Source organism: Lagenorhynchus albirostris, chromosome 3 (genome assembly GCF_949774975.1).
Source record: "Lagenorhynchus albirostris chromosome 3, mLagAlb1.1, whole genome shotgun sequence".
Lineage (NCBI taxonomy): Eukaryota > Metazoa > Chordata > Mammalia > Artiodactyla > Delphinidae > Lagenorhynchus > Lagenorhynchus albirostris.
Window position 1 is genome coordinate 30,577,435 of NC_083097.1, and position 22,764 is coordinate 30,600,198.

A 22,764-nucleotide genomic window follows, 5' to 3' on the forward strand; every position below is an offset into this window, starting at 1 on the left:
TTTTTTTTTTTTTTTAAATATATTTATTTATTTTTGGCTGTGTCAGGTCTTGGTTGCTGCTTGCAGGACCTTTCGTTGCAGCATGCGGGCTTCTCTCTAGTTGTGGCATGTGGGCTCCAGAGCACATGGGCTCTGTAGTTGGGGCATGTGGGCTCTCTAGGTGTGGTGCATGGGCTTAGTTGTCCTGCTGCATGTGGGATCCTAGTTCCCCGACCAGGGATTGAACCCACGTCCCCTGCATTGGAAGACAGATTCTTAACCGCTGGACCACCAAGGAAGTCCCTCCTTGTAGTTTTTATTTTCATTTCCCTAATGTCTAATGATGTTGAGCATTTTTTGATATGCTTATTGATCATTTGTATATCTTCTTTTGAGAAATGCATATTCAAGTCCTTTGCCCATTTTAAAATTGTGTTGTTTGTATTTCTGTTGTTAAGTTGTAGGAATTCTTTATACATTCTGGTTAGTAACTCATCAGATATGTGATTTGCAAATATTTTATTCATTCTTTAGATTGTCTTTTAACTTTCTTAATATCCTTTGATGCATGAAAGCTTTTAATTTTGGTGAAGTCCAACTTACCTATTTTTTCTTTTTGTTGATCATGTTTTTCATGTCATATCTAAGAAGCCATTGCCAAATAATAGGTCATGAAGATTTCTCCTGTTTTCTTCTAAAAAAACATAGCTTTGGCTCTTACATTTTGCTTATTGATCCTTTTTTTTTTTTTTGCGGTACGCGGGCCTCACACTGCTGCGGTCTCTCCCGTTGCGGAGCACAGGCTCCGGATGTGCAGGCTCAGCGGCCATGGCTTACGGGCCCAGCCACTCCGCGGCACATGGGATCCTCCCAGACCGGGGCACGAACCCGTGTCCCCCACATCGGCAGGCAGACTCTCAACCAATGCACCACCAGGGAAGCCCTTATTGATCCATTTTGAGTTCATTATGTATATGATGTGAGGTAGGGATCCAACTTCTTTTGTTTTTGTTTTATTTTTGACCCATCTTGGTGATTCTTTTTTTTTTAAAATAAATTTATGTATTTTATTTATTTTTGGCTGCATTGGGTCTTGCTGCGCACGGGCTTTCTCTAGCTGCGGCAAGCGGGGGCTACTCTTCATTGCGGTGCATGGGCTTCTCATTGCGGTGGCTTCTCTTGTTGTGGAGCACGGGCTCTAGGCGGGTGGGCTGCAGTAGTTGTGGTGCGTGTGCTTCAGTAGTTGTGGCTTGCGGGCTCTAGAGCACAGGCTCAGTAGTTGTGGTGCACAGGCTTAGTTGCTCCACGGCATGTGGGATCTTCCCGGACTAGGGCTCAAACCTGTGTCCCCTGCATTGGCAGGCAGATTCTTAACCACTACGCCACCAGGGAAGTCCCATCTTGGTGATTCTAATGTGTAACGTAAAGTGTGATTCCAGAGTAGTTTTCTATTTTATTTTATGAATGTTTAGCATTCATTATATGGTGATCATTTTCTTCACTGTTTTTTTAAAATGCACACTTATTATATATAAGTTACTTACTATGATAATTTGAATTCAGTTCTGGAATTGGTCTTCTGCTCTCTTGGCTGTATTTCATTTGGTCCTATATACTTTAAGTATGTTTCATGTTAGATTTTCTCCTTTGTAGCATGTTGAGAGTCTGTTTCACAGTGCATACAGATAATTTAAAAAACGTCTACAATGTTGTTAAAATTTGGTTTAGAGAAAGACAGTAATCTAAAACTACCCTTTTTATTTGCTTAAAGAAATATTATATGAGTGTAAGTTATCATTCAGAAATCAAGTACTGAGAAGAAATACGTCATTTATCCTATGAAAAATAGCTGTAGGATAGTAGAGAAATACTGATATACTCCAGATTTGTAAGGTAGGAATCATTTAGACATTCGCACTTCCTTTTAAGAAAGTAGTACCAGAAACAATGAATTTTGCCTATGAATTTAATGAAATTGTACAACCATACATCTTATTTAATGCCTAGCTAAAATCTCACTTAAAAAGTCAGGTGGAAAAAAAAGGCAGCCGAGGAAAACGTTAGGATTGACTCAACTGTTTTCTCATCGAGTACGTATTGTTTCTCAGGCTCTGATTCATATTTGGGTACCACATTGAATCAAGGCGTATTTTAAACGTGGAATGTATTCTGTTTTCAGTCAGGGACATTTTTGGACATAATTTCATGGACTTTGTTTTTCAGGATTTTGAAAATATGTTAAAAATGGTTCATTTTTTTTGGCTTGTGCACATTAGCAGCAAAAAGCCAGAAGCAGAATTAGAAGCTGATACATTCTATCAAGTTTCATGTGGGTATTAGGCCTGCATAATCAGCCATGAAATCTATATGGATCTGTTTAGTTCTCAGTTCAATGATTATTTTTGAACTAGTTAACTGGGTTAAACCGTGGGTGCTAAGGGTTAACATTTCAATTTAGAGCTCTCTGTGGCCTTAGTTTTGCATTAAGGAAGTCTGTGACTTGTAACCAGTACAGTCAGAAATTTGTGATCTGATCACAAGAGAGAAAATTTGGGAGCATGAATAGTTTAATACAAATTTATTCAGTCATTCAAGTATTTATTGAACATCTTCTGTGGGTTAGGCACTGCTTTAGCAATTGGGGATACAGCATTTAGCAAGTCAGATGAGATCTCAGCTCATATTGCTGTGGGGACATTTGAGGGGATGGATAGCAGATTACAAACAACTAAATAATTAATCAAACAATATAATTTAGCAATGTACATAATAAAGATCATCAAAGTAAGGTAATTAAGGTAATGGTGACTGATGGGGGTGTGTTTGAAAGTTTAGAAAGGGGTGTGTGTCTGAAGGCCTCTTTGAGGAGGTGACATTTGAGGAGAACTGAATGATGAGAAAGAGGCCATGTAACAAGTGTTTTAGCAGAGGGAACTGCAAGTGCAAAGACCCTCAGGCTGAACCAAGCTTCAAGTGTTCAGTTAGGAAGAAGGCTTGTGGGGCTGGAGCACCTTGAGCTTAACTGTTGAAAAAAAGAGAAATTCTCTTTATGGAGGTTTGCTAGCTCCTGTCTTTGTATAAGGATAACATGTATGTGAGTATGTATTCCTTTTAATATTGAACCTAGATGAAAATAAAAAGAAAAATCCCATTTTTTTCTTCAGTAGATATTGACTGCCCATGTCAGGCATCATGTAGGTGCTAGAGCCACAGCAATGAACATAGCAGACAAATTTCTGCTTTCATTGAGCTTATATTCTAGAGATACTTCATTAGAAGGCAGTGACACTTTGAATCCTAGAAAATATTTGATAGATTAATTGATATAATTAGGAATGCAGTTCTCAACCTTTTGGGATGGGGTGGGAGGTAGAGGGATGGTGGATGGTGGTGGCTTCCGAATGTATAAAGGTGTTTGATATAGACTTTAATGAGAGTGTGTAATAGTCCTCAGGTGTGTTGGGTAGAAAAACAGTTGAGAATCAATATGATACTCCCTAGGGTAAGGTATCTTTACAATCCAGCAAAGCTATCAATACGTTTAACATTTTAGCAACTCAGCAAACTCGGATTAGCACTGAGAAATAATTTGTATTTCAGAAAATATACTGAAACATTTTGACAGTAATATTAACTTTCTTACATGACTGACTTTATTTACTCCTGTGGCAAACAGTGATCGTATTCACATATAGTGAATAGAAACATTGGTTATCTCAGTAGTTTTCTTTCTTATGGTGTAGTATCTAGTAGTTTTTCTTCCACATTCCAGTTGTTCTGCTGGCTCTTCATGAATGAGGATTATCTAATGGGCCTCTAACATGTAATTGCTCTGAGCTTTTGTCTCTGACTTTGTATTTAGGTAAGATAGATAAAAGAAGTTTTTTACTTTCTTTAGGTGAAATAATATTTGAGTCACACATTCAATGTTTGAATTACAAATTTAAAAACATTAAAAAAACTCAGTTGTTAAAAGGAGAGTCAGGGTTTCCTGAGAAATCAGTATTATCGCCAGAGTACTTTCTTTGTTTCAGCAAAGGCAATGAGTTTCTGTTTCTATATTTTCAGGGATACAAGCAGCAGTGAAAGTGAAGCAAGTTCTGAATCTTCTGATGATGAGTTAATTGGCCCCCCTTTACCCCTTAAAATGGCAGAAGAACCAGTTAATCATATGGAGGAAGATATCCTTGGTCCTTTACCTCCACCTCTTGGTGAAGATGTGGAAGAAGATGATGATGATGATGATGATGATGATTCAGAAGAGGAGGAAGTAAGTATTTCAGTAGTAATTTAAGAATTCAGTGGAGTAGTGTCTTTTAGAGTAGTGTAGAGATCAGTTCCCTGCTAGACAGTTATTCATGAATGAGATCAAATTAAAAAAAAAATCTGAGTTTACTAGTGACAGCCCCTTGTTGAAAGAACTCTAAAGAATGTATTTCAGGAACAAAGAAGTAGAACTCAAAAATAATAAATGGACAGTAGGAAGCAATGTGTTAAAAAGTTAATAAACATTTTGTTAAGTTTATGTAGCATTGAGTGTAATGTTGATGATGAATAAATCTGGGAAGATTTAAAAATAAAGTGGATCTAATATTATTTTGAACAATAATGTGGAAGATAGGAGAGTGGAATCAGTTCAGTCATTTTGAAATCATATTATTTGGGCGGAGGCTAGAGATGTTATTAGTTAATTTTAAATTAGCTTAGGTCAAGTTGCACGTTACAGTTTTAAGAGTAAATGCCCCCAAAATAGAAATTGTGTAACCTCCAAAATAGTAAAAGGAAAAACATATAAAGAAAACCATTGATGTACTTTGTATTTTTGATACCTAGAATGGATCATTTTTTAATACCACCTTTCTCTATGTGACAGATTATTTTCAGTAATAATTATGAGTTGAAACAAATAATAATGGTCGGAAGAGAAACTGACAACCTTTGCAGATCTGTCAGTGACTTCATCAAAATGGGCATTCTTTGCTTATTTATGTTTACTACACAGTATACCAAATTGGTCATTCTATGTCTATTCATAGTTTATTAAAGAAAGCTTTTCATGCACACATGTGTATGTGTGTGTATGTAAAATTAGGAAAAGAGGAACATAAGGATAAATCAGGCAGTTTCATTAAAAATTTTGTTTTACAATAAATTCCTGAAACTGCAGTGTTGACCATATCATTTTTCTTTTGATGTCAGTCCTAGTGGCTTTTAAATATCTCTGTTCTTAAAACACTTTCACTAAAATCTCTTCTTCCAGAAAATCCATCATTTTCTAATATATTTGGTAAAAACTTCTAAAGTTTCTTCTGTAAAAATCGGAGAAAATGGCTAAATAATGGCATATGTTGTCATTAAATGATCCATTGCTTTAGAATGTTTTTGATGAAAGCAATTGAGGTGTTTAAACATTCCCATTTTGAATTCTTCTGCCAACCTAGTCTACCATCTTTTGTCTTTTCCTCCTGGCATTGAAAGTATAGCAGAATGGAAGACTCTTTTTGTTTCTTTGACTTTATAATCATTGTTTATTTTGAACCTACTGTTTAAATGCAAGAACATGAAGTACACCAGGGATTGGAGATATGAAACCACCCTTGAAGTAAGCTTGAATGATTCTGAACCATTAAAAATATTATCTGAACATGTGTGTAGCTGAGTACATTTGTGCATGTATGTGGTGCAGGTAGTATAACTGGGAGTGCGCCAAACTAACTTCGTGTAGGATGCAATGTTTATTAAAAGATAAGTAATAAAAATATGCTAATTTGAAGCTTACATATGTGTTATCAAAACTCAGCACTAATCATAGCAAAAAACAAAAAACAAATTTCTAAACTGACAGTTTTAGAATTGCCAGCACCTGGTGATAATAAAAAGTAGTCTCATCTTTGGTTGATTTTATTTTTGTTTTTAAATTCTCTAAAGAAAATGTACCCCCTTTTGGTCTGTAATACTACCACTGAAATGCTCTTGATATGCCATTGAAGACAGCGCAGTCATTCCAAAAAAAGACAGGAAAGGGGAAAAAAGAAGTAGATGAAAATCTTGGTAAATAGAGATCACAAAATAAGATGGTAAGCATGAATACAAATACAGTTGACCCTTGAATATTGCAGGAATTAGGGGCACCGACTCTCTGAGCAGTCAAAAATCCGAGTATAATTTACAGTCAGCCCTCCATTTACACGGTTCCTCCACATCTGAGGCTCCACATCCTCAGATTCAACCAACTGTGGATCATGTAGTACTGTAGTATTTACTACTAAAAAAAAAATCTGCTTATAAGTGGACCTCTGCAGTTCAAAGTCATGTTGTTCAAAGGTCAGCTGTATATCATTATTCACAATAGATGTAAATGGCTAAACTTGCCACTTAAAAGATAAAACTTCTCAGATTGGATTAAAAAATTCAGACATATTCTGCTTATGAATGATACATCTAAAATGTAATGACATAGAAAGGTTGAAAGAAAAAGGAATAAAGGAGACTATAGCAGGAAAATACTAACTGAAAGATAACTGATTAGTATTATAAAATTAATGTAAAGATAAAATGAGTGTCATTAGCTAATGGTAAAAGAAACAATTTATTCTCCAGGGAAATTTGATAGTCCTTAACCTGTGTGCATTTTAACACAATATAATCAAAGCAAAAATTGACAGAATTATAAGGAGAAATGGACAGACCTACAGTGATAATGGAAGATTGTTCAGAAACAATTCAGGAATTGTTAAGATGGCAATTAGTAAGAGTATAGATTTTAGCAATACAAATGCACAAGTTTTATCTATTGAACATATATAGAACCTTCATCCAGCCTTTTCTTTTCAAGCATACATGGGTAATCAGAAACAACAGCAACCACACATCTAAGCCACAGTGTGTGGTGGACAAGGAAAAGATGTGTTTAATTATTTTGGGTGGTTCATAGAGTAGGTAATATTTAGGTTGAACTATCATATGTGAGAATGACTTACGTTTGTTTGTTGTGAATGTTTGTGTGCCCCCCAAATTCATATGTTGAAGTCCTAACCTTCAGTGTGACTGTATTTGGAGATGAGCCTCTTTGGAAATAATCAAGGTTAAGTTAGGTCATAAGGGTGGGTCCTGATCCAAATAGGATTAGCCTCCTTATAAGAAGAGAGATGCTAGAGAGCTAGGTCTGCACATAACAGCAAGAAGCTGGCTGTTTATAAGCCAGGAAGAAAGTCTGCAACAGAAACCAAATTTGCTGGCACTTGGCCATGGACTTCTAGCCTCCAAAACTGTGAGAAAATAAATTTTTAATCTTTAAGCCACCCAGTCTGTGGTCTTTTGTCTGAGCTGATGAATGCAGTTTGCAATGCTGGCAAGGTACCGGGGAAGAGAGAATAGAAGTATGAAGCTGTTGTGAGGAGAAAAAAAGTTGCTATAGTGAGGACCTGAATGTGTGCAAGTACATGATAGTGTGGTGAAATGTCATGTGATTAGTGCATGGCTGTTTTTTCCTACTAGGGGAAATGGAAAGATGAGGCTGATGAGATCAGATCCAGAGAAGAAATACAGTAATCCCCCCTTATCCAGGGGGATATGTTTCAATACCCCAGTAGATGCCTGAAAGTGTGGATGGTACCAACCTTTACATGTACACTATGTTTTTCCTATACATATATACCTGTGATAAAGTTTAATTTATAAATTAGGCACAGTAAGAGATTAACAATAGTAACTTATAATAGAACAATTATAATGATGTACTGTAGTAAAAGTTACTGGCATACCTTGGAGGTATTGCTGGTTGGGTTCTAGACCACCACAATGAAGCAAATGCTGAAATAAAGCAAGTCACATGAATTTTTTGGCTTCCCAGTGCATATAAAAGTTATGTTTACACTATATTAAGTCTGCAATATAGCATTATATCTAAAAGAAAACAATGTACATACCTTAATTTAAAAATATGTTATTGCTAAAAAATGTTAACCATCATCTGAGCCTTCAACGAGTTGTAATCATTTTGCTGGTAGAGGGTTTGAAATATTGTGAGATTTACCAGAATGTGACACAGAGACATGAAATGAGCAAATGCATCGGAAAAATTGTGCCAATAGACTTGCTCCAAGCAGGGTTGCCACAAACCTTCAATTTGTAAAAAACGCAGTAAAGAGCAATAAAACAAGGTATGCCTGAATGTGTATGTGGTCTTTCCCTCTCTCTCAAAATATATTATTGGACAGGTATAATGCCTTTTCTATCTTAATTAAGCATTTAAGATCATGCACTGTGGTCATAACTTTTGCAGTTTGAGGTGCGAAAGCAAAACTAGCATGAATTTCTTTTTGCTTCTTCATGATTTCACAGATAGGAGATTTGTTCTTACTGTAGATCCTAGCAACCTCTGCATACCATTTTTTTCCTTTCCTTATCAAGTTGAGAACTTTTCAACTTTTCACTTAAAGGAAGCACTTTATAGCTTCTTTTTGGCATTTTCAAATTGCCAGCATCACTCTTGCACTTTGGGGCTGTTATTAAGTAAAATAAGAATTACTTGAACACAAACACTGTGATATCTTGACAGATGACTACTAAGTGACTACTGGGCAGGATACACTATACAAAGGGATGCTTTACTTGTTGGGCAGGAAGGAGCAGGATAGCTTGAGATTCTGTTATGTTACTCAGAAAGGCACACAATTTAAAACATATGAATTATTTGTTTCTGGAACTTTTGATTTAATATTTTCATACCAAGGGTAACTGAAACTGCAGAAAGCAAAAACCAGGGATAAGAGGGGATACCTGTACTTTGTGGAGGAGGTGGAATTTGAATGAGCCTTGTAGAGGGTAACATTTTGATGGGTGAGGTGAGTGGAGGCCACCTCCTATCTAGGAAGAGTGAATGGCCGGAACAAAGGCACAGTGTACAAGATTAGATTTGGGAAGATGGGAAAATCAACTTCTCTAGAATAGAGGGTTAATGAAGGTTGGACCTTTGACTTGGAGCTGATAGGTGAGTAAACCCAAAGTGCAGCTATGCAGAGAAGGAAAAACATGCGTGGGTGTGGGGCTCGGAAGTCCATTTGAAATCTTATCATAGCTGTAATTAAAGTGTATCAGGAGACTGAACGACAGCTTTCTGTTTTTTTCTAAGATTATGTGCTGGTTCTTTTTGGAAGTAAAGCATTAAGGCTTTTTATGGTGTGCCTTTCCTCTTGTAAACATAGTAAACAGAAAATGCTAATTAAATAACATGCAGGTCATAGCAAGTCTGTTGGTGATTTGTGCCAGTAACAGCTTCAGTTTTAAAGTATGCACTAATTGATAATGCAATACGCATCACCATTGTTAATGGATTAACTCTGAAAATTTAGATTGGAGAGAAAACAAGAGTGGGAGATTCCTTATTTCCTTTCCATTTCTCCTTCTGTTTTTCTTTCCAACATATATCACAACCAGCATTTTCAGGACTAGGGCAGAGGTGATGGATGAAGCAGATAGCTTGGAAATTTTGTGAATGTGGCTTTGCAGTAGCCTTCCTAGATTCAGGTAAATTATATTGGCCTTGAATGGAGGCCTTCGATTTTCAGACTTTGTGGTTTGATAGTAGATGAGTGGCAACATCAGTCTGTTTTTTAAGTTCTGAGTGAGAACAAACTTTTCTACTTTATTTGATAAGTGGGATATTGGCAGCCTTCTAGATCAAACAGTAGTAGAATCAGGGATCATAGGCAAAGGAAATCTGTTGATTACTGTCTTGAATATGAATGTTATTGTGGAAAATAGACAAAGTAGCATGATTCATTTTATTTTCATTGCAGTGTTGGGCCTGTGTTTCAACGCTGAGTTTCAAATGTTTCTGGCCTTTGAAAGAATTTTGTTTTTGTGGTTGGTTGGACTTAGGGCCTAGTAATTCTTTGCTTGTTGATTCAGAAACTTAATTTAGTTCCTTCAGGAAATCAGTTTGAGGTAATGCTAAGCAAAATTACAAGAGATTGTTTTATATATCAGAATGCTAGTTATATTTTTACAATTTGGGATATGTCAGAATTGTCCCGTCTACTTATTAAGGCTTAACCATTCTGTAGGTGCCCTTGATTTCCTTTCCTTTTTTCTCTCATACTTGGATTCATCACCATCAACCTTTTGTATTTTTTGTTTCCTTTTGTTTTAGCCTTTTTCTTTCTACTTGCTCTTGGCTCTAAGCTTGCAAACATACTGAAATCTTCCTTTAAGTCAGTTTCCCCTCCAACCTACTGTCCAATTTCCTCTTTTTCTTTATCAGCTAATGTCTCGAAAGCAGTATTTATATTTGCCACCTCTCTTTCGTCACGACACAGTTTCTCCCTGAATCTTTGTTGTCAGCTTCTGCTCTTACCATTTCATAGAGATCCCCAGTGACAAAATCCAAATATCCAAAGACCCTTTCTCAGTTCTCATTTTGTACCTACCTCTGCATTATTGGACAATGTTGAATTCTTCTTCCTTGAAACTCTTCCCTTGCCATTTCTGTATACTGTTGGCTTGCTGCCTATCTCTTTGACTTTTTTCAACAGATATTTATTGAGCACATCTTATGAGTCAGGTACTTTGCAGGTGTTAGGGATACAGCAGAACATAATGCAGACAAATCCCTGCTCTGGTGGTGCTTACATTTCCACTAGAGCCTCTTTTACTACTTCATATTTCCTTACATTTCTCCAACAATAAGCATTCCCTGAGGGTATGTCCTTGTGTACCTTAACATTTCATATTTGGCCTGGGTGGAGTTTCTTACATCTTGCTGTACTCATGACTCCTATTCACTCAGAGCAACTGGAGGTATTACCTCATTTCATTTGAACTTCAGTTTCAGCTTTCTAACCACTCATGAAACATGTCCATATTTAAGCCCCCACAATATTCTAAATTCAGCATTTAAGATCAAACTCAGGCATTTGCTTTCCCACTTGAACTTTTGCTGTGGTCACTTAGCTTATCTCTTTGCCTCTAGGATCTTCAGTCCCTTTTCCTCACTGCTGCAAGATTAAACTATTGATAACACAAGTCATATTGCAAGTAATGGTACTCATTCCCTAGATGAGGGAAAATAAACTACCACAGCAAGTGAGTTTGACTCATGGGGATTCCTGAATAGAATCTGATTTTTTTTGCTGCTCAGAAACTTGCAAAGCACTGTGACGTTTTAGAGAGACATTCTACTTGGTAGGAAAGCAGCCAAATTTACATACTTGAGTGGCCAGATATTTCAGCAAGTATTATTGAAATTAATGGGAAAATATTTTTAATAACCTAGTGATTCTTCATCTGAACGTGAGAATCATCTTTGGTACAATTAAAAAACATGTATTTGTAGGTTCTGTAATCCAGAGATCAATTAAGTAGGACTAGGGTGAACCTGCCTCAACTCCTGCAATCTTGTGTTGTAACCAAAGGCTTCATAGGTTATTCTGATGCAACTCTTCCCAAAACACTTGTGACTGCTCACTTAAATAGTCACAGTTGGGGTCATAGGTTAACTAACTTAGGGTACCTTCATAGGTTATTATCTGTATCATGCCTCATGATGCGTAAGGACATGGGCTATTGCTTACAGAATAATGTTTCCTAAAAACAAGGACATGGAATTGCTACCCTGTTTCTCTGTGCTAATGAAGCCACTTTGAAGTTTTCATATAAAACATATAATAATATTCTTTCTCCCAGATAGCTTAGAAATAATACTTATTTTGATTTTTATTTTTTGAAAAATGTTTCTTTTATGATATGTGAAGGTTGATGTCTCTGAAAAGCATTAGTGTTTAATTGCTTCTGAAGATGACATGGGAGAGATGGTAAGTTCTTGGCCTTTTGAATCTCTCTCATTTTTATGTCTTTTTATGCCTATCTTGAATTATACCCTATTAAATTATAATAGTCAAATTTTGTGAAGGGCTATGAAGAGGTAGGTATTCTAGGAATTGAACCAATAGCTCTGTCAGTTATTGAGACTATATTACTAAATATCAGGAGCCTTAAGAATGTTCATTTCCTTTAAACTTAGTAATATCACTTCTAGGATTCTAGACTAAGAAAGTTTGGAGAAAACTTTATGTACATAGATGTTTATCCCAGTACTGCATATAGTAGTGGGTTTCAGAATGTGTTCCGTGGAATGCTGTTGGGGGGCAGTTGTGGTAGGGTTGGGTCCCTCCCCTACACTCAACAAGGTCAGCTCTGTTTCATGTTAGTCTTGCTCAGAGCTTTCTCTTGACAGTTTCCATGTCTAAAAAAGTTTGAAAATAACTGACATATTTAAAATATTAGAATAATTAGAAATAATGTAAATAAATATCTAATAATGGGAGAAGGACCAGTAAATTGTTGTGTAGTCATATAAAAGCATTATGTAGTCATTAGACATGTTTAATAGGAGTTTTCAATAGCAATAGGAAAGGACATAAAACTGTATAGACAGTATGGTTTCAAAACTTTAAATATTGCGTCTGTATGGAAAAAAGCCCTCCCATTGCTTGCTTCTGTATTATGGGAGTAAGGATAATGCTTATTTCTGCCCTATACGTTTCTATTCTTTTCCAGTTTCCACACTGATCATAAACTGTGCCTGTCATTAGAAACAAATGATGGGAGTACAAACAGCAGTCCTCTGTTATAAGGCAGTTATGATCTTAATTCAAAAATCTAGGAGAGACATAGGAAAAAACCTAAACAGAACAGTATTGAATATAAAATGTCTTAAGTACTGGTGAGTACACTTAATTTTTTTTGTGTTTTACCTTGTTCCAAAAAGGATTTAATGAAGTGAAATGCTATAAGAAATCATAAGTTAGGAAGAATGAATGAAAAAAGGAAAACCAAGGTACATAAATAAAGTTAATGTAAAACACACAGGAAACAAAATTCTGTATTTGCTATGGGTAAGCCACAAAACCTCGTCACCATTATTGGTTCCTTTCCTTCTTACCCTATATCCAATCTCTAATTCATTAACTAGTCTTACTAGCTCTGTCTTCAAAGTTTATACCAGATCTCTCCATTTCTGTCTCCATTACTACCACCTTAGTCTAATCTGATATCACTTCAATATCCGTAGCCATGTAAGTCATCTATCAGCTTCTGCTGTTGACTGGACCACTATGATTGTAATCCAGGCAATAAAAAGAGACAAAAGACAGATATAGGGAGGCAATATAGAGTAGTGATTAAGGAAATGGACTTTGAAGACTGATGGAGCTCTTTCACTTTCAAGCTGTGTGACTATGGGCATTACGTAACCTCTCTGTGTCTGTCTTTCCTCCTCTGTAAAATAGGGCTAATAAAACACCTAACTCGAGTTGTGTGGATGATTGAATAAATGAATGAATATATATAGAACCCTTAGAACGGTGCCTGATATTTATCATTACGATCATCTATTTTAATATATAACAAAAAGAATTAAAAAAATTAACATGATTCCTAATAAAAACATTTAAAAATGAAACTAAAAGGGAACTTTAATATTGTATTAAATGAGTCATTCATGCTTCATACCACCAGTCAGTGTTAAACATAATTAAGGAGCACTAGAGGTATTCCCTTTAAAATCAGAAATAAAAGATGGTAGCTGTCCCATTATTATATTATTCTAGACATTTTTGCTAATTAAACAAACTGAAATAATCAAGAGTATTAAAATAAGTGAGAATATTGTTGTATTTGATATGACTCTACCAAACAACAAAAAGGAACTGATCCAAACAGATTAATAAGGGACTTCCCTGGTGGTCCAGTGGTTAAGACTTCACCTTCCAATGCAGTGGGCGCGGGTTTGATCCCTGGTTGGGGAGCTAAGATCCCACATGCCTTGCAGCCAAAAAACCAAAACGTAAAACAGAAGCAATATTCTAACAAATTCAATAAAGACTTTAAAAAACAACAACAACAAACTATAAAAAAAAACAGGTTAATAGTGTCTAGTTTAAAGGGTTAAAATTGAAAAAGAGATACCTGTATTACAACAGGAACAACAACAAAAGTTAGAAGTAAGCTTAGTGAGAGATGCATCTGAATGTAAATATAATATAAACACTATAAAGCTTTTCAATACAAAAAAGAAGTAAGAACCACTAAATAATCAGTAAATATTAAATTTTTTCCCACAGAGGTTAAATAATTGGCCCAATTTATTCATTTACTCACTTATCTCACTATTCAGTGGTAGAGTTTCTGTTCAAACCCAGGCTGTCTGTGCTTTTAACATTACTGTGCTGTCTCCCATACTTGGAAGCCAGTGGCATTGAGCTTTGAGCCTTTGTTAGGTGGTGAACCTATATATCAGTTAGTACATATTGATTTGGCTGCCGGTGACAGAAAATGGAAAATAACAGTGACTTAAACAGCTAGAAGTTTTTTTTTTTTCTGTCTTACATAAATGAAATAAAGAATTAAATAGACCAGGGCTAGTTTGCAGGTCCAGGATATCACAGATCTAAGCTCCAGGATATCGCAGATCTAAGATCTGTCTTTTTGTTCTTCCATCATCAATGTGTGGGCTTCAACATGGACGCTTTAGCTGTAGCCATTATTTTTGCAGTTTTGTCAGCAGGAAGGCAGAAGGGATAAAGAAGGCTACTCATTTTGAACTTTATATCTTTCTGTCACATGACAAATACAATATTTACTTTAGGGATCCAGGATTCTAGCTAAAATTCAATGCTTCCATTACAAAGGATGGATGATGGGGGCAGCAACTAGCAACTATGTAGTGTGCATGAATTTATACTCAGTGCTTGGTACTTTCACTTATAGTAATTGCAAATTATTTATTTACTTTTTAAATCTTTTTAGGCATTGTGAATAGTCCTTTAATATTGTATCGATATGACATACATATGTATACTCTATTTATTTGATTTCATTTTGCACATTGTGAACATATTAGCTGCCTTTCTCCAAAGTCTCAAAAGACATAGTTTATGTTTACTAATGCAATCTTTAAACTACTAGGATTTGGTTACTATATTAGCATGTATGGATTTCATTTGAACTCCTGTCTGTTTCATCCTGCTATTTAGTTATTCTGCTGTTTTTATTTCTTCTGGAATGAGGTGCAATCTTTATGGTTCATTTTGTTAAGGAGAGATTCCATAAAACTAGTCTTGGCTAAGATTTTAGTCAAGTTCAACTATACATGTCAAGTTCGTTTATATAGAGGATCTTTGAAACGTTCATAAAGAAATGGAGGCATAGGAATGGATTTTTGTTTTTAACTTTACAAAAACATTCCCAGTAAGAGATCTTAACAAAGAAAGTACATTTTAAATGCTTTTACTTTAGGAGAATGTGCTTCTTTAGTGAAGCAAGTTATAACTGTAAACAAAATAAGCAGTTTTCCCTCAATTGAATTTATGATTGTCATTTTTTTTTAAAGAGTTTTACCTCCTTCCCACTTTCTTTTATTATTTCCCACAACTGACATATAATTCATTGTTCATTTAGCACTGGCTCTATCAGTAATTCAAGATTTTTTTTAAGGACATGTCTAATCTCTCATTAAAATAGGATAATATAGAGAAGGCCTGATTTGTAAATGTATTAGACCTCACCGATTCCTATTTGCCCACTAATTCTCTCTGACAGAAGAGTCTGTTAGTTTTGAGTGGACACTGATCAAAACGGTAATGCTTCCTTCCCATTCCTCCAGTTTCTGCTTGTTAAAATTCTGTCTAGCCTTTGGAGACCATCTCAAACGTGACTTCCTTCAAACAGCCTCTCCGGATGCTAGCTGCACGTGCTACTTCCCAGGCCTGTTTTCTCCCTTGTGTAACAAACTTAAGCTATTTTTCTTGTGAAATCATTACTTGTATTCTTGTGTTAACTACTGTGCCTCTCCTTGGCAATCCTTTGTGATGACCTTAGGTACAGGGATTTGTATATAAATAGTACAGTAGTTTTTAAAAACTTGCAACCTCTGGTGTAGTGCCTTTAATGTAGTACATAGAGTAAATATTTGTCAGTTGGAATTGAATGTGTTTGGTTTTTATAATTGAAAACCTCATTTTATGACATTTGAGAGTGTTTTCTGTTTTTGACATATAAATCCCTAGTTTTTACAGGGAAAATGGAAGTTGGGGTAGAGGACTGAACAGAAAAAATGTGAGCGTGAAAATGCAAAAAGACACCTTGCTTTGTAACAGCCATTATATATGCCTTGTCCTAAGCTTAAAATTTAGTTACATAATAGTTTAATAATTGTAAGAACTGCCCCACAGTTGAATGAGATTAGTTAATTTAATCGTATAGACTATAATTGCTTATGAACCTACCTTTTAAATGAGGCAAAAAAAAGTTGTAGTTTTCTCTTCTTAAAACAATCCCACAAAGTTTAAAATGTGATTGTTTTGATTGAGGTATAATTATATATAGTAATGTGCACAGATCTTAAGGTTTCAGTTTGAACAATTTTGACAGTTTTGTATACACCAGGTGTAGCCACCATCCCAAACAAGATACAGGACATTCCTGTCACCCAAATAGTTCTTTGTGCCCTCTTCTAGTCACAGACTTTTAAAAAATGAGCTCTTGATAGCACTAGAATTGGAAGGAAAATTACCAGAGAACATACTGATTGTTTTACATTAAGAACTATAGCTCCTGATTGTGGTTAATTTTTTTAATATGCATTTTACTTCAGTTGCTGGTTAGTAGTTGCTTTAGTGTTGCTGCTGAAGTCACTGGATTAGAAGTGTTAATGTTGTTTGTCATAATTTTTTTTTTGATGACAAGCTTGCTTTTCACTCATTTTTCCTTTGTTCCATTTTACTTATCTACAGTGGTAATAAAATTGTTCTTTCAAATAGAATGCAAATGAAAATGGTATGCAAACCATAATTGAACTTTGCCAAACTATACCAACTGTTAAGTAATTAGAAGTATTTAGTGAGTATTTGAACGTATATTATTATTTTGCTTTGAACTGAATAAGTGAACAAAAATTAAAGGGATAGAGTCAGGAAAGAGGTGAAAAATGCTTTTTAAACCATATCTATTATATGTGCATAATTCTGATTTTTATTTTAAAGGTAAAGAAGGTTGTAACATAATCAAATGGAAACTCTGGGATTATTGAGGATTTTCATTATCCTTGCTGTCCCATTTCCCGTTCCTACAGAAAATTGAAAGTTGCTTTTTTATCACTGTAACTAAAGGCTAGATGTAGCAGTGACTTTTTAGTTGTGAGCACCTGTTTTCCATGAGCTTTCTCTGACTCCCTGGTTGGCACGTTCTGTGGTGGAGAGTCCAATTTGGGTCACCACTGTGCTTCCCTGACTTCTGGGCTGAGGCTTCTCATCCCTTGGCCTTGGTCATTGCCAACCACCTGTATCAGTCAGTCTCTTTCCCTCATGCATAGGCAAAGGTTGAAGAATTAAAAGTGGACAAAAACTCTTTTATTCTCAGAAGTTGATCTATATGAGGAATGACATGATGCCTGTAAACACTTAACATATGGATTGACACATACTGAGTACTCAAAACTGCTGGATTTTAACGTTGTTTTCATCATTACCAATATTTGATTAATGACCAATTTTAATTTAATTGCAGCTGACTGGAGAAAAAAGTTTTTAAAAAACAATGTGAGGAAACTTAATGATTTTAACTTCAGAGGAAAATTAGTGTTCTTTAAAACAGAGCAATTTAATTACACCTGCAAGGTTCTGTCAGCAGAGGATGCTAGAAGCTCTATTCCAAAATCCAGTGAATGTGTTCATTACTATTTCCAAACTAATGTGGGAAGGTCTTCATTCTTTAAGATGGGCACCAGGGGGCAGTAGAAGCATTTTAGCTTTTGGCGTGAATCCATTTTTTTCAACTGTCTCCTTTCTACAGTGGGAGGAAAAAAAGAATCTTATAAACAATGTCTTCTAAAAGTTGGAACAGGTGAGGTTTAGGTTGAGATTAATGTTGGAGTAATTACCTTTTTTTTTGAAGAATAATGTAGAAAAATTCTTTATTCTTTTGTGATTTGAGAATATTATGACAGTAGTATAAAGTTTGTTTTTTTATCTTTTTTTTTTTTTTTTTGCGGTACGTGGGCCTCTCACTGTTGTGGCCTCTCCCATTGCGGAGCACAGGCTCCGGATGCACAGGCTCAGCGGCCATGGCTCACGGGCCCAGCCGCTCTGCGGCATGTGGGATCTTCCCGGACCGGGGCATGAACCCGTGTCCCCTGCATCGGCAGGCGGACTCTCAACCACTGCGCCACCAGGGAAGCCCTGTTTTTTTATCTTTAAGCTTTTAAAATCACTAACAGATTCCTGTGTAGAATAAGGCTTAATGGCAGGAATTTTAAGGATAGCTTCTTTATAATTTAAGTCTGTAAGGTCAAAGAAGGTTTATATCTCTGATCACCAGAGTAATCCAAACTTTAAAAAACACGTATCAGATCTTGTCACGTCCCTGCTTTCTTTGTTACTTTCCTGTCAGTAAACTCTGCGATTTCTTCCTATCACATTGTTAAGAAATCCTCGTTCCTTGCCTTGATCTGTAAGGCGCTGCATGACTTGGCTTCTGCAGATCTCTCTGAGTTGATCTCCTTCCACTCCTGTCTTGCTCACTTTTCTCTACCCATGTTGACTTTTCCACTTTTCTTTGAACAGCTATGCTTGTACCCTCATAGAACCTTTCTATTTTGTCTTTCTTCTACTCGAAATAACACTCAGAGCTTCTCATGACTCCCTCATTTCATTAGGATTTTTGTTCAAGTGTTACCTCTCTGACTACCTTATATAAGTACTCCACCTCCATCCCACTGCTTTATGGTGCTCCATTATCTGACATTTTTGTTTATTGGTTTATTGTCTTTCTCCTCACAGTAATTTAAGTTTCCTGAGGTCAGTAACAGTGTCTCTTTTACTGTTGTATCCCCAGTGGCTTGACCTATATGTGGCACATAGTAGATACTCAAGGAATATTTGTTGAATGAATGGCCATCTTTGGCTCTGGTTATAGTTACTTTCTTTCCCCTAGACATTTCATGGACTCAAAGCCAACTTCTGATATAGTCACAGTTAACGTTTAGAATTTCAGGAGGAATATTCCACTCTTACACTTCCAGGCTAGTCCTACCACAGTTCCCTTGTCAAAACTATTTTTAAGCTCCCATTTCTAGGTGGGCTTTTGTATCCTCTCAGGTGCCTTCTGAGAATGGTCCGTAGTATGGGTCCTTTCTGCCTCTAATCAAGGGTTTTTATTTTGTGCACCTGCAATGTGAATGACTGCTAGTATGGACCATTTTCTTTATTTTCAGTAATTAGTGTATAGTGGGGAAGATGCAGACAATATGCAGACAATACAAAGGACAGTTAAGTGCAATGAAGAAGGCAGGAGGGTACTTTTTATCTGACTGATTGTAGTCTCCTCAAATTACAAGTTGTTTTAAAATCTAAGTATTCAGCATTAAATTCTGGTAAACTTCTATCAATATAATAGATATATAGTGAATTGCAAATCTCACAGATGTAAAATTTAAGTCTATGGAAGTGATGTTAAGGAGGTCCCTTACTCAAAGCCGTTGTCAAATGAGGATCTAGTTAAGTTAGATCACTTCTTTTTTTTTAAATTTATTTAATTAATTTATTCATTTTTGGTGCATTGGGTCATCGTTGCTGTGCACTGGCTTTCTCTATTTGTGGTGAGCGGGGTTTATTCTTCATTGCGGCGCATGGGCTTCTCCTTGTGGTGGCTTCTCTTGTTGCGGAGCACGGGCTCTAGGCATGCGGGCTTTGGTAGTTGTGGCACGCGAGCTCAGTAGTTGTGGGCTCACAGGCTCTAGAGTTCAGGCTCAGTAGTTGTGGTGCACGTGCCTAGTTGCTCCGCAGCATGTGGGATCTTCCTGGACCAGGGCTTGAACCTGTGTCGCCTGCATTGGCAGGTAGATTCTTAACCACTGAGCCACTAGGGAAGTCCCAGACCAGTTCTTAATTGAAAAAGAGAAAATTGACAAGGATGAAAAACGATTTGAATATTATGGGATTAAGAGCCTTGGAGAAAATTCACGAAGGTTTTGAATTTTTTTTTGCAAAAACAGCCCCCTTAATGATCCTGCCAAAGTTGATCCTGTATAGTCTGTGATGCCATTTTAAAAAATTAATTAATTATTGGCTGCATTGGGTCTTCGTTGCTGTGCACAGACTCTCTCTAGTTGCGGTGAGCAGGGGCTACTCAGTGTGATGTCATTTTATGTTGTCTAAATTTTAGTTGGAAAAATTACTCCCTACTTCTTATAAAGTAATACCTGACTCATTCTTTGTGGATTGTAAGATTTAGTGTATTCTGAGATTTGATGTAGTTACAACTTAATTTTTGTTAAAGATTAAATAAACTATTTAAAAATTTAAATTTCATTTTAAGATATTTTAGTCAAACCTTTTTTTTTTTTTTTTTGTGGTACACAGGCCTCTCACTGTTGTGGCTTCTCCCATTGTGGAGCACAGGCTCCGGACACGCAGGCTCAGTGGCCGTGGCTCATGGGCCCAGCCGCTCTGCAGCATGTGGGATCTTCCCAGACCGGGGCACGAACCCGTGTCCCCTGCATCGGCAGGCGGACTCTTAACCACTGCGCCACCAGGGAAGCCCTAGTCAAACCTTTTAATGCCCCTTTTTAATGAAAATTTAGGTCTCCTTTTCAGTTGACTACTTATCTTGTAATCATGAAAAAAAGTTATTATGTTCTCCCTTGTATCCTTTATTATTTATTACAGCCATATACTTATCTTCTGGATTCACAGAACCCTTGTTCATTTCTGCAAACAATCCCTTGGACATCTTCTTTCTCAGAACTTCTTTTCCCCTTTACCCAAGGATTTTTACTATCATCAGTACTTTATATGAAGTAATGAAATCCTCTTCTTCTTTTATTCCCCCTGACTCTCTCTGCTTACAACACCGTAGTTTTTTTTCACACTTTGTATTTTTGATCTTACGTTCAGTGGGTTGCATTATTTATACTTCATAGTTCTGTTAATACTATTGTAATTGGGCCTGCCAAAGTCCTTCACTTGTTATTTATCTATGTGTAATCCTCCTCTTTTTTATCTTTTGCTTTCATTTCTCTTTTTTTCTGGTTTCTTATGTCTTCCTACATATGCTTCACCTTTTGGCTGTGTTTCATGTATGTTTCATTTTACCTTAAAATTTTTTTTTAACATCTTTTGGAGTATAACTGCTTTACAGTGTTGTGTTAGTTTCTGCTGTATGACAAAGTGAATAAGCTATATGCATACATATATCCCCATATCCCCTCTCTCTTGCATCTCCCTCCCACCCTCCTTATCGCACCCCTCTAGGTGGTTGCAAAGCACCGAGCTGATCTCCCTGTGCTATGCGGCTGCTTCCCACTAGCTATCTGTTTTACATTTGGTAGTGTATATATGTCCATGACACTCTCTCACTTCATCCCAGCTTCCCCTTCCCCTTCCCCATGCCCTCAAGTCCATTCTCTACATCTGTATCTTTATTCCTGTCCTGCCCCTAGGTTCATCAGAACCATTTTTTTTTTTTTTAGTCCATATACATGTGTTAGCATACGGTGTTTGTTTTCCTCTTTCTGACTTCACTCTGTATGACAGACTGTAGGTCCATCCACCTCACTACAAATAACTGAATTTTGTTTCTTTTTATGGCTGAGTAATATTCCATTTTATATATGTGCCACATCGTCTTTATCTATTTACCTTAAAATTTAAAAAAGAAATTGAATGCAGTGTAATTAAATTCCACCCCCCCGCCATTTTTTACTCTCAGTTTATTACTTGAAAGTTTTACTTTGAGTTACTTTATTTATTGATCTCATTTTGTTTTCTTCTGTCTCCCAACTAGTAAGTATTCTTAAGAGCAAAGGTCATGTAATTATTTTTTGCACTCCTCTAGATGTTAAAGAAGCTGTAAAAACAGACATCAGTTTTTCAGGTTAGTAGGTATAAACACAGTATTTGAAAGTGAAACATCTCCGTTGATCTTTCATCCCTTCTATTTACATGGGTAAAAGTGGAGGATTTGCATATGCCAGTTTTGAAAAGGATTTCTTAGTGCTTTAATTCAAAAAAGTGCTTTTAAAGAATCTTTACAAAATCATTAATATTTACCTGTATTGATATGTCTTTTAGTAGAATTGTACTTTCCTGTTACCAAGATTATAAAGTTTGTATTTGAGTACATTTTATATTTTTAAGTGCCAAATTGATAAAATAGCATATAAGTAAATATTTAAGCAGCACCAACAGAGCTTACTTTAAAAAAAAAATTCTTCTATGGACCTTGATTCTTATTTGGAGGGACATTTTGTTCATACTATTTGTGCTGAGTGCTGGAAGTACAGCTAATTGTGAATTTGAAATAAGACTAAGACCACCAAGTTGATTCAGATAGCCTACCAGGCAGCTGTTGGGTAGTAATTTTGCCATTTCTCTGTTCACCTCTGCATGCTGCAGAACCTTGAACACTACAAATGAGGTTTAAATTTTTTTTTTTAATTAAATGAAGGAGTTAATGGCATAGTCTTGATTTTTACTCTCATAAAAAGTCATGCTCGGGACTTCCCTGGTGGTCCAGTGGTTAAGACTCTGCACTTCCACTGCAAGGAGCACGGGTTCGATCCCTGGTCCAGGTAGTTCCGAATGCCACACATTGTGGCCAAAAAAAAAAAAAAAAGTGATGCTCTAACAAACCAGGAATTCAGTGTTAAGCCACAGTTCGGTATCTGCAGTCCCCTTTTGTTTGATTTATGATAAAGAAATAAGTGTATGCTCAAATCTAGAGCCCAGC

At 36.2% G+C, this 22,764-nt stretch overlaps 1 protein-coding gene across 2 annotated transcripts in view; it reads left to right on the forward strand.

The window, feature by feature from the left end:
- The window catches only part of WDR70 (WD repeat domain 70), a 311,717-nt gene that overhangs the window by 16,319 nt on the left and 272,634 nt on the right, over window positions 1-22,764 (forward strand). The window contains exons 1-2 of one of the 2 annotated variants that reach the window (XM_060146976.1): window positions 845-963; window positions 4,048-4,249. In XM_060146976.1, the coding sequence (XP_060002959.1) occupies window positions 4,127-4,249 (123 nt within the window). In that variant the 5' untranslated portion in view covers window positions 845-963; window positions 4,048-4,126. Of the gene's footprint in view, window positions 1-844; window positions 964-4,047; window positions 4,250-22,764 lie in introns of those variants that run through there. The other variant, XM_060146975.1, reaches the window with a different exon arrangement.